The 13,248-nt window shown below is 49.3% G+C and overlaps 2 protein-coding genes across 2 annotated transcripts in view; one reads left to right on the top strand and one right to left on the bottom strand.

Moving 5' to 3' along the window:
* LOC103247032 (uncharacterized) overlaps positions 1-12,435 on the top strand; it is a 73,785-nt gene extending 61,350 nt beyond the window's left edge. Inside the window, exons 6-7 of the mRNA XM_073004867.1 lie at positions 3,377-4,172; positions 4,546-12,435. The gene's annotated coding sequence lies outside the window, so the exon portion shown is untranslated. The remainder of the gene's footprint in view (positions 1-3,376; positions 4,173-4,545) is intronic.
* On the bottom strand, positions 556-3,787 carry LOC103247033 (cystatin-9). The gene is made up of 2 exons (XM_008019073.3): positions 3,533-3,787; positions 556-1,676 (listed from the first exon to the last, which is right to left on the bottom strand). The coding sequence occupies exons 1-2, from the start codon at positions 3,785-3,787 to the stop codon at positions 1,452-1,454; spliced, it is 480 nt and encodes a 159-aa protein (XP_008017264.3). The 3' UTR covers positions 556-1,451.
* Positions 12,436-13,248: the final 813 nt, after the last annotated feature.

Raw genomic sequence — 13,248 nt, 5'->3', positions numbered from 1 at the left:
CTTTATAAGGGTGAAGCTAGAAGTCCTTCCTCTATTCACCAACCTTCCACGGGCCAGGAAAGCTGTGTGAGCCTCCCCTCGAGAGCAGAAGCCACACATGCTGAGTGGGACCCAGAGCTCTGTCTTGCTCAATCGTGCACATTGGGTGTCCTGCAAGATCACAGACATTCTACCTCTGGCCACATGGGTCACCATCAGCCATAAATATAGAGACAGCAGCTCAGACTTGTCTTGGTTGTGCCACCTGGAGCTGGTTCACGAGGTCCTAAGGGAGGGAGGACCCCACTGACACAGATGCAAATAGGCTGCCTTTCTGAGAGGAACTCCATCAACTGCTCAGCCCTTCCCTCCAGAACATGGCACAGGAAGCTTCTGGAAATGCTGATGTTTAATGACCTATTCTACATGAGGAACCTGGACAATGAGGAGTTTCTAAAATGCCAAGTCATAAAACCTCAGACACTTGCAAAGTAAGAGAACAAATATGCACAGAGCTGCTCAGCCACTGATGTGCAACTCCTGGGAACAGCTGGTGGGGCAGCATGAGGCCAGGCATGTAAGTGGCTTTCACTCAGGAGAGCCCCTCTGAGCAGGTCTTGTTCAGGAGTCCAAAATATGTCTTCCAGGGCATGGTTTCAACAGTGCAGAAGCAGCTGAAGGTCTGAGGGAACAAACAGGAAGAGACAGTAGGGCGGGGTTTGGGGAGGTTCCGGAATCCTGTGGCATCTGCCCTTGACACAGGTTCCATCTCCACCTTGCCCATTCCTGGGCCAGCAATTGAGCCACATGGCTCTGGCCTTCAGGTCTAGCCTGAGCCTGAGGCCAATCCTGACCTACATCGTGATTTGAGGCTCCCTCCTTAGCCAGGGTCACTTGTGCCATGCCTCCTCCTCCAGCCCGTGCCCCTCAGGGAAACCCCAGGCTGTCCTGGTGTGATCCCTGCACCCAAGAGCAGCAGGAGAACACTTTGTCCCAGTGAAAGCAGTTCCAAGACTTAGGCAATTAGTTACCTGTTTGTTAATCTGACAATAAGGGGGTTGACTAAGAACAGGAAGTTTTCCCAGAGCCAGGATTCGCTTGGAGCTCATCCCCTAGAGCAGGGTCTGCAGCTCAGCAGGGCCTAGGAGCAAGGGCAGTGGGGCTTCTTCTCAGCCTTCACCACTTTTGGGTCTAGGACAGGGTAGGGAAACCCTGAGAAAAGTATCCACAGACATTGTCACCATTGTCTCCAGGCTCTTTCTCTAGAAGGCAGGGAAGAAGTGGGGAGGAAGACCAGAGAGAAGGTTCTGAAGGCCATGTGGCCCAGGTGCAGGCAGCTGCAATGGTGTCAGAGGGCAGAGTCAGGAAACTCAGATTGGCTGGGGGCCTGAAAGTGAAGCCCTGGGTGTCCTGCCTCACTGGGCTTCCCACTAAGGCACAAGCAGGGCAGCCTGGTAGAGCCTGCTGTGGGCTCACTTGCCTTTGTCGCTCGGAATGGCTTTGTCAGCTGCTCCTGTGCCCACACCACACCCCATGCAGCATCCACAGTTGTGGACCTGAGGAAAGCTGAGGCACTGTCTTACATTGTTCAGCTCCGGGCTTTCTTGAAAAGGGCAGTTTTCAATGTCATCTTCAAATTTCCAACATACAGTTTGGCGCAGTTGTAGATTCATGGAGAACACCATCTTACCTCGCCACTGTTGGACGAAAAGAGATTAAAGTGGATGCACTGTCCTCCCGCCCCTAAGTAGCTGCTAGTGAAGATGCCATTTGTGCAGGAGAGACCCCAACACTCTACTGCATTTGAGAGCTTGCCCATGGGCCTGGCATCAGCGCACTGGAGGTAAAACCCAGGGGATCCTCTCTAGACTGAGGAGTTAAGAGCAAAAAGCAGGTGGGCATGGTGGGTCTGGGGAGGATGCAGGCTGAGTCAGACCCCACTAACACATTCTCCACCTCCACCCACCCCCATTTCCCACGGTGAGACTCCAGCTTCACTCTCAGCAGGCATGTGATCTTGCAGCTGCGTTCCCAGAGGACAGAGCCACATGTCCAGGAGGGTGTTGAATCTCCAAGAGTTTTCAGGGTAACCTGAGCCCTGGGACAGAGGGAGCCTCATCTACAGCGTGTTATCAAAACCTTCCAACCGACCTCTACCAAGAAAAATGACACACAGTGCTCCCACTACACACAGGCACAAACCCTGGGAAAACGGCTTCAAGACACACCGTCTGCCCTATTGCAAAGTGCATGCTGAAGTTCTCCTTGCCCTCCTTCCCACTCCATTCTATTTCATTCCACTCCATAGCCTCCCTCCTACCCGTCTATTCTTCCCAGCCCCCAAACTGACGCTGGGATTGCCATATCCAGGAAGCCACGTGGAAGGCTTTTAGGACTTACAGTCATTTAGGATTTATAGACCACAGTAAGGAGCTTAGATTTTATTCTAACGGTATTAAGAATGGAGGTTTGCACCGAGGTCTTGGAGAATCAAGCAAAGCACTGGGAAAGCAGAAGCATGAGGCCTGGCCAATCTCAGTCTCTGAGACTTCCAAGGTTCCAGCATGACTCTTAGCAGACACCATTACTTGACCAGATGCCCCTTTGAGGGCTGCATCAGGCTTTTAATTCTCCTGAGAGGAGGCAGGAAATGAGCGAGGAGGAGAATTCCTCTGTACCAGCATTGCAATCCTGAGGACAGCAGAGAAGAATCCACCCCAGGAGGCAGAGAACCAGCCAGGGCCTTGCACAGAGTCTTTCCAGAGCTTAAGCTGTGTGCGGCACTGGAGTACCTCTGCCCTTCCTTCAGGATCTTGCTTCCGAGAAAGGAAGAGCAATGCTCCTTCTCTCTCTAAACCAGAAGTGCTCCATTAGGAGGGCATTTTAACTGTTCATGCCTGAAGCCCAGATGAACTGTGCATTGCTGACCAAGTTAATGATTTCATCAAAAAGGCAAGCATTTTAGGATGAAGGTCCATTGAGGAAGAGTGTAAATCAGCCTTCAGTTCATTAAGTGCAGACAGAGCAAGGAGCCCAGAGAAGGTGGAGATCAGAGAACTGACCTCTCACAGTGGCCTCTCAGGGCTGATGGTGTTCTTTATTGCCCTGAATTCTCACTGTCCTCTCTCTGTCTGCCTGTCTCTCTCTCTCTCTGTCTCTGTCTCTCTCTCTCTCTGTGTGTGTGTGTGTGTGTGTCCTTGCTTTTCCATTTTCATTTTATGACCTTGCAATATTTCTCAGTCTCTTTGGTTATTTTCTCTTCTTGTCAGCTTCATCTCCTTAGAAGTCCTTATTCTGAAGTCACTCTTCAGTTATACAATGTCATAAAAATCATGAAGATTGAAAAATATATCTTGCATGTGAATAGACATTTACCTAATTTTAATTTTTTTTTAAGTTCAATGTTTTCCAAAACTGAAACTACCATAATTAGTTATGGACTACCCAACTATGGCCTGCCGATGGTGAATCAAGTCTCCTAGACCAGACACCTTGGTCCCACACTTAGGGGCAGATGGAGAAGGACAGGCCAGAAGAGGATGTGGTCACCAACCTTTCTGTCCAGGCTATCCTCTCTCCATGAACTCAGAACGCGCAACAGTCTGTAGGCATGCTCCTCCTTGCTCTGCACGTTGAAAGCGTTCAAGGCAAACTCCACTGTGGCGAGGAACATAGGATCCTGGACTAGTTTATTATTACCACCCATTTCCTCTTCAGAGCACCGGGCATAGGTCACCAGGAGCTGGAAGCCCATGAGAAGCAGTGACAGTGCCCAGGGCAGAGCCTTCCTCCTCTGTGGACTCGACATGATGCAGGCTCCAGCAGCCCCTGCCTTTGCCCTTCAGATACCTGGCATCCACTGGAGCCTTCCAGGGCTCAGATCTGGCCCTTAAATTCACCTGCTGGGGCAGAAACTCCTCCCTCCAGGCCTCATCTCTGTGGTTACACCCTGTCTCTCCCACACGCGGCCTCTCTTCTAAAGCCGTTTAAATCATCTCCTGTTCAGGCGACAGGAACAGCACCCAGGCAGGTGGGTTGGGAAAGACCAACAATGAGAGAGGGAGTGCCCTGAACATAAGACCCAGCCCCAGCTGCCCCAGCACCTCCACTGGCTAAAGGGGCCCTCCACTGGGCGCCCCAGTAGAGGTCAGAGCCCGGCGCTGGAACACAAGTGCAAGAGGTATGATTGGAAGGTGAGAGCTGGACTCAACAGTGGAGGTGGGGTGGGAGGGGAAGATGCGTAGAAAGGCAGGAAAGGGATGACAGTGGACGCTAGGATCGTGGGTGAGCAGGCACAGGCCCCAGAGAAAGTGCTGAGCCTCTTGAGAGAGAGGTGGGGAGCCCCGGAGGCCTGGTGCGAGGTCCTGCAGGTGTCTGCTTCCCCAAGGGTCTCAGGACGGGGGCCCCAGCCTGGGGGGTCCTGGGCAGGGGTTGAGGAAACCAAGAGCAGGAGCCCGCAACCCTGTTCTCTGCACCTCCCTGAATGCAGCTTCCCAAGCCAGGGACGCGCTGCCAAGTGCTGGTACTAGGGGCCTGGCTCCTTATGGCTGTCCCTCTTCCTCAAAGGTGTTTCCAGGACGGGTGACCGCTTGCAATTGGAGCAGTGGAGAACCAGAAAGACGAAGATGCCCCCAGGAATGGCTGAGCTGCGCCCATTAGGTCGTCACGGGTGCCCTCTTGTGGCCACAGCCGGCGCAGCTCAACGGCACAGTTTGTGGGTGATTCTGAGTTCTCCACCAAGACCGTTCTAGCCTGCAACTCCAGCAGCAAATGGGGCTCTGAAAAGACTGAATAAGGCACCCTTCCCAGACCAGACTTCAGCTTTGTCCCTGTGAAACATGCCTTCGATGTTTATCCGCAGCTCCTTGTACACTTCAGAAGCAACCAGCATCCCCTGAAGTCATATTAAAAAGCGAGTTCCTAGTTTCCCCACCCGAAGATTCTGACCCAGTAGCTGTGAGCAGGGCCAGGGAACCTACATTTCTCACCAGCTTCCAGAGGATGGAGTGTTCCCGGTCTCGAAACCACACTTTGAGTGCTGCAGGCTCAGAATACTTCCTGGGAGGTGCATACAGACCAAACCACAAATAAGAAGTAACTCGGCTTGAGGGACATGGAGGTCAGGGGATGAGCGTGGTTTTTGTGGGGAACACGGGATGGGGAACAGTCTCAGACAGCATGCCTGGTGATAAAAAGTAAGAATTTGTTTCTAGACTCTGTGTGCAAAGAAGCAGCAACTCAATGTGACCATTCCAGGAAAGCAGCCAGATGTGCCCAAAACATCACCCAAGGTGTCTGTATCCTTTCTCTGATGGCGCTGAGTTCGCTGGAACTGCAGCTGAAGCGTTAGTAACGTGGTTTCTTAGCTGCAGAGTGATGGTGCACGTGGGGGTAGGAAGGGGGTGTCAGTGAGGGTGGAAATGCCTTCGTGGGTTTTGGGATGAGCAGGCCATAAGGTGCTGTGAGAACTAGAGTGCTGGTGCCTGGAATAGGTTGCGACTGTCCTGAGAGAGGCCTGCAACGCCCACGGAGGTCACTCTCACCTTGTAAGGTCAGGGGCGGGTGAACTTGGGGCATCCTGCCAATCACCAGTGAGTCCCCCACCATTCTGAGGGCAGATACCCACATGCACTCCAAAGGGAGTGCCCACACTGGCTCTTACATGAGCAGTGGTTTAGGGTCCTGGGCACCAGCTCTGTCCTCATTGTGAAAAAGGGATGGGGATCCCCACACCCAGATGTGAGACCATGGGTGTGCAGACACCACGGACCCTTACAAGTGTGTATTTTCTAGTTGAATCCCCAGTGGCCTGGGATAGCCTCCCTTCCCAGGTGGAGAGAGATGGGAATATCAAGACATAGCCAGGTGAAGAGAAGTACATGTGGGCTCCAGGCTGCGGAGCCCCGAAGACGTCAACATGTTGCTGAGGCCAGAGTGAAACCGGAGGGCCCGGAGGGACTGGCTGGCCAGCCCACAGCCGCAGCTCACAGCTCTCTGAGGGGCTCTCCCCAGGTCTCAGGTCTGGGAGACTTTCTCTCCTGAAACCTCTTGTAAGAGTTCTGTCTCACTCAGCTTCTTCCTGGGCACTCGTTGGCCTGTCTGTCTCTGGGGCCACCGGGACTTGTGTGGTGCCCTGTTTGTGTTGCTGGCACTGGCACCGAACACCCATGTGGTCTCATAGGAAGGTCCCAGTAACTCCTCACTGAAATGGACCTGCTTTTCCAGAAACGAGGTCCTGTATTTCTGGACGCATTCCTTTGAATGATTAGAGAATGCTGGCAACGACCAGGACCAAGCCACTGGCCCTTTTCTGTGAAGCTGAAGGTGAGGTGGCGGACCAGGGGAAGCCCAGTGACTCTTCGGGACACAGGACACTCTCCCCAGCTCCCACAGACCCTCCAGCTGAGTGCTCTCCCCGGGGTCTGACTCCTGTCCCTCACTGCCCGGCCTACCCAGCCACTTGCTCTAAGGGTCCTGTGCGACCTTGCTCACTGTCTCTTTCAAGCCGGGCCAGGCTCAGTGGGGCCTGCCAGTTTCAGGATCACCTGCTGGGCTTCGGGATCACATCCTCAGGACCCTCCCCGTTCTCCCTGCTTGGCATTTCCCGAGGAGACTCCCCAGACAAGCCAGCATTTCCAGGGGTTTCCGTGTGCTGGAAAACAAGGCGGCTTCCAGGAGATCAAAGGAAGACAGCAGGGGCAGGGAGGAGCCCCGGACTCAGAGCAGAGTGGCCCAGTGATTGCTGTCACAGCAGTCATCAAAGGGGCAACTCTGGGCATGGGGGCAGGGGCGGGGGTGGCTGCCAGGGAATTCCAGGGCCCTCTCCACTCCTCCCTCCCCTCCTCCAGTTTTTCCACCTGGGGGGTTCTTCTTAGCTGTCTTCAGCTGACTTTGAGTTTTGATAATCTAATGAATTAATCTCATACAGACTATGGCAAACTTAAACTGAGAAAGAGAAATAACAATTGAATTAAAAATGACAAAAGGAGAAGTAAAAATACAAACATTACCACTAAATATATGAGGCCTAAATCAGGGGTCGCTCATACCACGTACAAATCGGAAGGCCCGTGGGCTGTTTCTCCTCCCTCCTGTGGGTCCAGCAGGTCCCTCACCCTGGCTAGGTTGGGGTGCTGCCCTGGGCCTGGGAGCTTTGCTCTGAAGAGGAAGTGCTGCCTCAGTCACCCTCAGCAGTCCTCCTGTTCGCTGGCCTTTGCGGACACACCTGCCTTCCCTCCTCAGTGGGCGTTTGCTAAGCTTCTGCTGTGCTCCCAACGGAATCCTCTCCCATCCAACGCAGCCCAGTGTTTTCATTCCTAAGTACTTTAGTTTTCAAAAAATTTTAAGTTAATTTAAATTTAAAAGAGTACAAAGATGTCATAATACCACTTCTTTTTTATTTTTAAAATTTCTGTAGAGATGGAGTCTCACTATGTTGCCCAAGCTGGTCTCGAACTGGCCTCAAGTGATCCTCCTGCCTCAGCCTACAATTCCACTTTTACTAAGTGAAATGTAGGTTTCAACATAATAGAAACTCCAAATACCAGTGGCTTAAGTAAACTGGGGTTGCTTTCTCTTTCATGATGCTGACAATGGCTAGAATTCTTACAAGCCTCACTGCCTTCTTGACTCGGGGACCTTGTCCTGATGGACTGTAGTTAATTAAGTCCTTCCTGATTTAATTGGGAATGGTGAAATAGGGTGGAGCTTGTAGGATCAGGTGCTTGTGATGATAACTAACAGACGGTGGTTAATTAAAGCATTATCTATTGACTTGATTTTACACTGGGTTGGCTCCATTCGTTTCCTCTTAAATTGGAGTTGCAACGGGCACCTTTGTCCCGGTTTTCGTGTGCACCTGTGTGAGAGCTTCTCTAGGGTAGGCCAGAAAGGAAATTGCAGACGTATGAGATAGTCTCCTTTCAGCTTCATTAGGGACCGCTGTGCTGATGATTTCCTTTTCTTTTTCCTTTTTCGAGACGAGGGGTTGGGGGGTCTCACTATGTTGCTTAGGCTGGTCTTGAACTCCTGGGTTCAAGTGATCCTCTCACCTCCGCCTCCCAAAGTGCTAGGATTACAGGCGTGAGCCACCGGGTGCGGCCTGATTTCTTTCACCATATAGATTTTTCTTAAAAATTGAAGACAGTTTAATGTATCAATGTTTTGTTTAGGGTATGTGCCTTTGTATTTTTCATTTTAACAATCCTTTCCTATGCTCTTCTATGTTCTCTTTCGCCATGTTCTTTCTTTTACTTTTCACACTTAGGTGTGCGATCCAACCAGAGGCTGAGTGTGTGTGGTGTGAGGTCAGAATCCCAGGGTCGATCCTCTCCCCCACCGCCTGTGTGCACAGCTGGCTTTTCCAGCATTGACGATGGAGCAGCTCATTCTCCACCCTCTGATTCCAACAACATTTCTGTTGTAGTCCCCTTCCCCCAAAAGGCTGGCTGCCTTTGAGTGTTTTTTCTATTGGACTGGCTATATGAAGGAGGCACAGGCCTGAGCTAAGAAGGTCATTGTTTGATCTTGGCCAGGAAAGGAAGAAAAATTCTTGGGCACATCCCAGGCCTAGGCACACTTCCTGGGCCCTGCCTGCTAGAATAGATGGGTCTGTTCCCTGGTTCTAGCCCCAGACTCCCTGCCACAGCCTCCCATCCTCGGGCTGCTGCTCTCTGCTAAGATCCTCTCTTTGGGCATATGGTCTGAGTTTGGATCCCAGCTTTTCAGAAAAGCTTCATGTATTGGCCGTGATTATTGATGCTACTGTTATCACAAGCTCCTCGCCCTGCAAGCTCACCCTCTTCCTTCATTCTTTGGAAACATGAGATTGGTTCTTGCAGGCAACTTTTCTTCCTAGGAAGCTGAAATTACCTTTTTGATGCAGACAAGCACTTGTCCTGAAGAGTAAGGGGAGGAACCAGATGTCTATCACTGAGAGGCGGGAGTGCAGAACTGCAGACAGGATAAGTGGGGACATCTTCACTGATTGCAAGGAAATAGTACCATTATTGGCTCCAATTGTAGAGGCTGGAGTCTTTAGATGACTTGTATGGTTTACAGACTCCACGGAAGGAGGCAAAGCAGTAGCTGAGGAGGTCTTTGGAGTTGGGCACACATGAGTTCAGGTCTCATTTGCACCTTTTACTAGTTGCATTTCCTGGGGGCACATTTCTACTTCATGTGAGCTTCTGTTTCCACAACAGTGCAATTGAACTCTTGTGGTATCTCCTTCACTGAGCTGTCGTGAAGATGAATGGGGAGATGTATGGAAGGCACTGGCAGGAGGCCCAGCAGGACCAGGCCCTCCGGAGATAGTGTTTGTGCTGCTCATTCTCATCACCAGTTCTAGGGGGAACATCCCTCACAAGCCAGGCTTGTTGATAACAACCTTCTCAGCAGGCAAGTGGCAGAGGAGCTACGGAGGGACCCAAATGTCCAAGCTCCCACCAGGGGTAGGCAGGTAAAAAGGAGCAGATGATTCCATGGCTCGTCAGCAATTACCAGGTTGTCTGGGACAGTGTTGACAAGGCACAGAAAAGGGATTGCATTTTACTGTTTGGTTTTGAGTTTAGACTTTTGGTCCGAGTCAGGTTGGGATCAGAACTCAAGAGAGTTTCTTCTGGAGAATTAAATACAATGATTGTCTCTTTGAAAGGCTCTGACAACCAAACTCACTTTCCCAAGCTGCATTTGAAAGTGTTGAGATGCTTGGGTTCATGCCCTTGTGTTCTGCCTTGCAGCTGGGAAACCTGGTGCACCTCAGCATTCCGAAGCCCCCTTTCCTCACCAATGGTTTTGGATCAAGTTTAGCTGAGAGATCGTATACAGTGACATTGTGTGACCTCTTACAGTACGATTTGAGTGTTTGCTGTTAGAAGACCCACTATCCCCCGTCCTCATTCTAAAGTCAAAACAGCCTCTGGGCTCCTCTTTTTCTCTATTGGGAGCAAGTTTTCTTTTAAAATAAAGTCAGGGATACGCGCCAGATGTAATCATCAGCTGAGGCCCTCAAAACCTTTCATTCCAATCACTCTAATTTCTGTCACAATGGCGCCTTGTCACTGTGAGCCTTTCTGTAGAGGGTATTTGGGGCTGTCCTGCCTCTGGCCACTTCATGTACACTGATCACAGTGTTCTCAATACTTTTCATTTTGACACTTGGACAATGTTTACTTCTTTGAAAACATTCTCTTTAGACTTGGCCAATTTGACAAACGTGTTCTTTCTGCCTTCTTTAGTGGTTGTCCAGGCATGGACAACAGCGGCTTTCTCCTGGAACTGATTCCATTCAGGGTCCTTTTGGATCTCCTGCAATAGTTTTCCTTTGATTCAGCCAAATTTTCCACTTCTTCAATAAGTGTTATTTAGAGATCAACCTCAAATCTCCAACATTGGCACTTATTTTGAAACCTTAAGCAGTTCAACCCATGCCAGAGATAATACTTTCTTTCGGGGGACAAAAACCGATTCAGTCTATTTTCCACCGTCTTTACTTTTCCAGACACTTCAGTGATTCTTGACACATTAATATCTACCTCAAGCCTCACCACAATCTATATGATTTTAAGCTAAGGAATTCGATTTGGGATATGTTTCTCCAACATCCACATACAGTGGTTCAAGACAAAAGATAACCTATATCAATATTTAAATCTAAATGCCAAATATTGGAGGTGGGGTTATACGTGGATGGGTCAATTGCTATCTTCCACATCACAGGCCGGACACATATTCTGTGAAACAGGCAAGTGCAGTTATTGCTGGGTAGGCCTACGGTCTAGAGAAGTTGTGAGGTAAGACGCCAGGAGAACTGGGACATAACAACCTGCTCCTGAGCACTGAAACAGAAGCTTGGAGCAGATGGAGACTTGGATTTTTGTCTTAAGCTCATCTGCAATTTCTATCATGTGCAGACAGTACTTTGATAATAATAAAATAATGTTTCTTTTTTATTTTAGCTTTGAATTCGGAGTCTTTCACACCCAGAAGGGTGATATGGGTTGGGGGCCAGGGGCAGGAGGATTGGGTAGGGTGAGAGGACTTGCTCCTTAGGGGTGCTCCACCATGGACATTCAGATGAGAAGTGGGTGGGAGGAGAGGAAAGCTCCCAGAAAATCCAGTGGGTCATGTAGGAAGTGATTTGTGGCACTTGTTTTTAGGTTTACCAGATTAAATAGTCTAAGATAATTATGGGGGATACTTCATCCACTGCCACACATTTCAACAGCTTAAGGCTAGAGTCTTTGAAGTCAAATTCTAGGTTGTAGAATGTGCCTGCAGGGCTCCCCAGCCTGTACCCCATCTCTGTGTTCCCTGCTCTGTTTCAGGATATTTTTCTACAGGGCTTGCACATTCTCATGAGATTGTAAGATTGCTTAGAAAAACTGAATTCACAGCAATGCTTACTCGCCCTGGTTTGCGTACACACACACATACACCCCAAAAAAGAAAACATAAACAACAAAGACTCCTTGGTGGAACTTCAGAGCACTAGACTCAGCCCTGGGTCAGGTGGGCTCTGCCCCAGAGCCTTTTATGCTTTACTGTGTACTTAGAAGGGTATCAGAGTCCTGGAAGTGCGGCTGGTCTCCATGTTGGCTTTGGTCCTGGAAGAGACGGCCAAAGGCTATTTGTCAACAGAGAGACCATAGAGCCCTACAGGACTCAAGCTTAAATCCTCCAACTACAAATTTTAAATTATTAATACTTCCAATGGACTTGTTTGTGTTTCCTTGCCAGAACCAACAATTCTCAAATCTGGCTGCCCATCTAAGCCACTTGGGGAGCTTAATCTGTAGATGTTCATATGAATTCTGAAGCCTCACCTGATGAATTCAATGTCTGCAATGAGGCCTGGGAACCGGATCTTGAACAGCCATGGCGCCTTCTGCAGGCTGGCCTTCGGTAACCACTGGGGGTTGATCCAAAGGTCTTTCTGAGCTCTCCTGACCTAGGATCCTCTGATTCAATGAATGCATCCCTAGCAGGGCAACAAAGAGCAGGGCTTCAGTCCCTTACTGCATGCCCACCTGCCCATCAGTGCATCCTGCCTGCACCTCGCCTCTCCCAAGCCGTGGTTGCTTCTGAGAACTAAAAGCGCTCCTCTCATTAGAAGAGCCCAGCACCGGTCCTGCCTCTCACTGGGACTCCTTTGGATCCCAGCTCAGCAGGATCCTGCAGGAAGAGAGTAGAATCTGTTGCCTGGGGGTAAATCTGTGCTCCGAACCCTGATAGTGTCCACTAGAAGGCCCTGCCTGTTCCAATCTTGGTGACGGGTAATGATCTTGCCCTTCAGGAAATTGTTTCTGGCATGAAATGAGACTTCCGTGCCTGTGACTACTGAAAAGGATGTGACAGATGCAAGAAATACTCTGAAGGAAAAAGTAATTTAGCTTAATGTAAAGGGTTTTTCAGTGGTAAAATATACATAATAAAAAACTTATCATTTTAACCATTTTTAAGTTTATACTTCAGTGGCATTAAGTACATTCACATTGTTGAGCCGCCGTCACCAGCATCCATCTAAAGAGCATTTTCATCTTCCCAAACTGAAGCTCTGTCCCATTAAACAATGACTACCATTATCCTTACCCCCAGCCCCTGGAAACCACCATTCTACTTTCTGTCACTATGAATTTGACTATTCGAGTTACCTCATATACATGAAATCAGACAGTGTTTATTTTTTTGTGACTGGCATATTTCACTTAGCATAATGTCTTCAAGGTCCATTAATGTTGCAGCAAATAAGGCTGAATAATATTCTGTTGTATGTGTATAGTACATTCTGTAAATACATTCATCATCCATCAATAAACTCTCGGGTTGGTTCCACCTTTTGGCTGTGGACATGGATGTACAAATATTATGTTTAAGTCCCTGCTTTCATTTCTTTTGGGTATATATCCAGAAGTAGAATTTCATACTTTAAGGTCTAGGGTACATGTGCACAACATGCAGGTTTGTTACATATGTACACATGTGCCATGTTGGTTTGCCACACCCATCAAGTCGACATTTACATTAGGTATTTCTCCTAATGTTATCCCTCCCCCACCCTCTGATAGACCCCGGTGTGTGATGTTCCCACCCTGTATCCAAGTGTTCTCATTGTTCAACTCCCACCTATGAGTGAGAACATATGGTGTTTGGTTTTCTGTCCTTGTGATAGTTTTCTGAGAATAATGGTTTCCAGCTTCATCCATGTCCCTACAAAGGACATGAACTCATCCACTTTTATGGCTGCATAGTATTCCATGGTGTATATGT

This window comes from Chlorocebus sabaeus, chromosome 2 (genome assembly GCF_047675955.1).
Source record: "Chlorocebus sabaeus isolate Y175 chromosome 2, mChlSab1.0.hap1, whole genome shotgun sequence".
NCBI lineage: Eukaryota > Metazoa > Chordata > Mammalia > Primates > Cercopithecidae > Chlorocebus > Chlorocebus sabaeus.
This window is presented reverse-complemented; position numbering and strand designations above follow the sequence as displayed.

What these genes read in the sequence shown, in the direction of transcription:
- LOC103247033 (XM_008019073.3), bottom strand. Translation starts at nt 3,787, where the DNA reads ATGTCGAGTCCACAGAGGAGGAAGGCTCTGCCCTGGGCACTGTCACTG. An exon ending in AGGATAGCCTGGACAGAAAG is followed by an intron (nt 1,677 to 3,532) that starts GTTGGTGACCAC and finishes TTCGTCCAACAG; the next exon opens with TGGCGAGGTAAGATGGTGTT.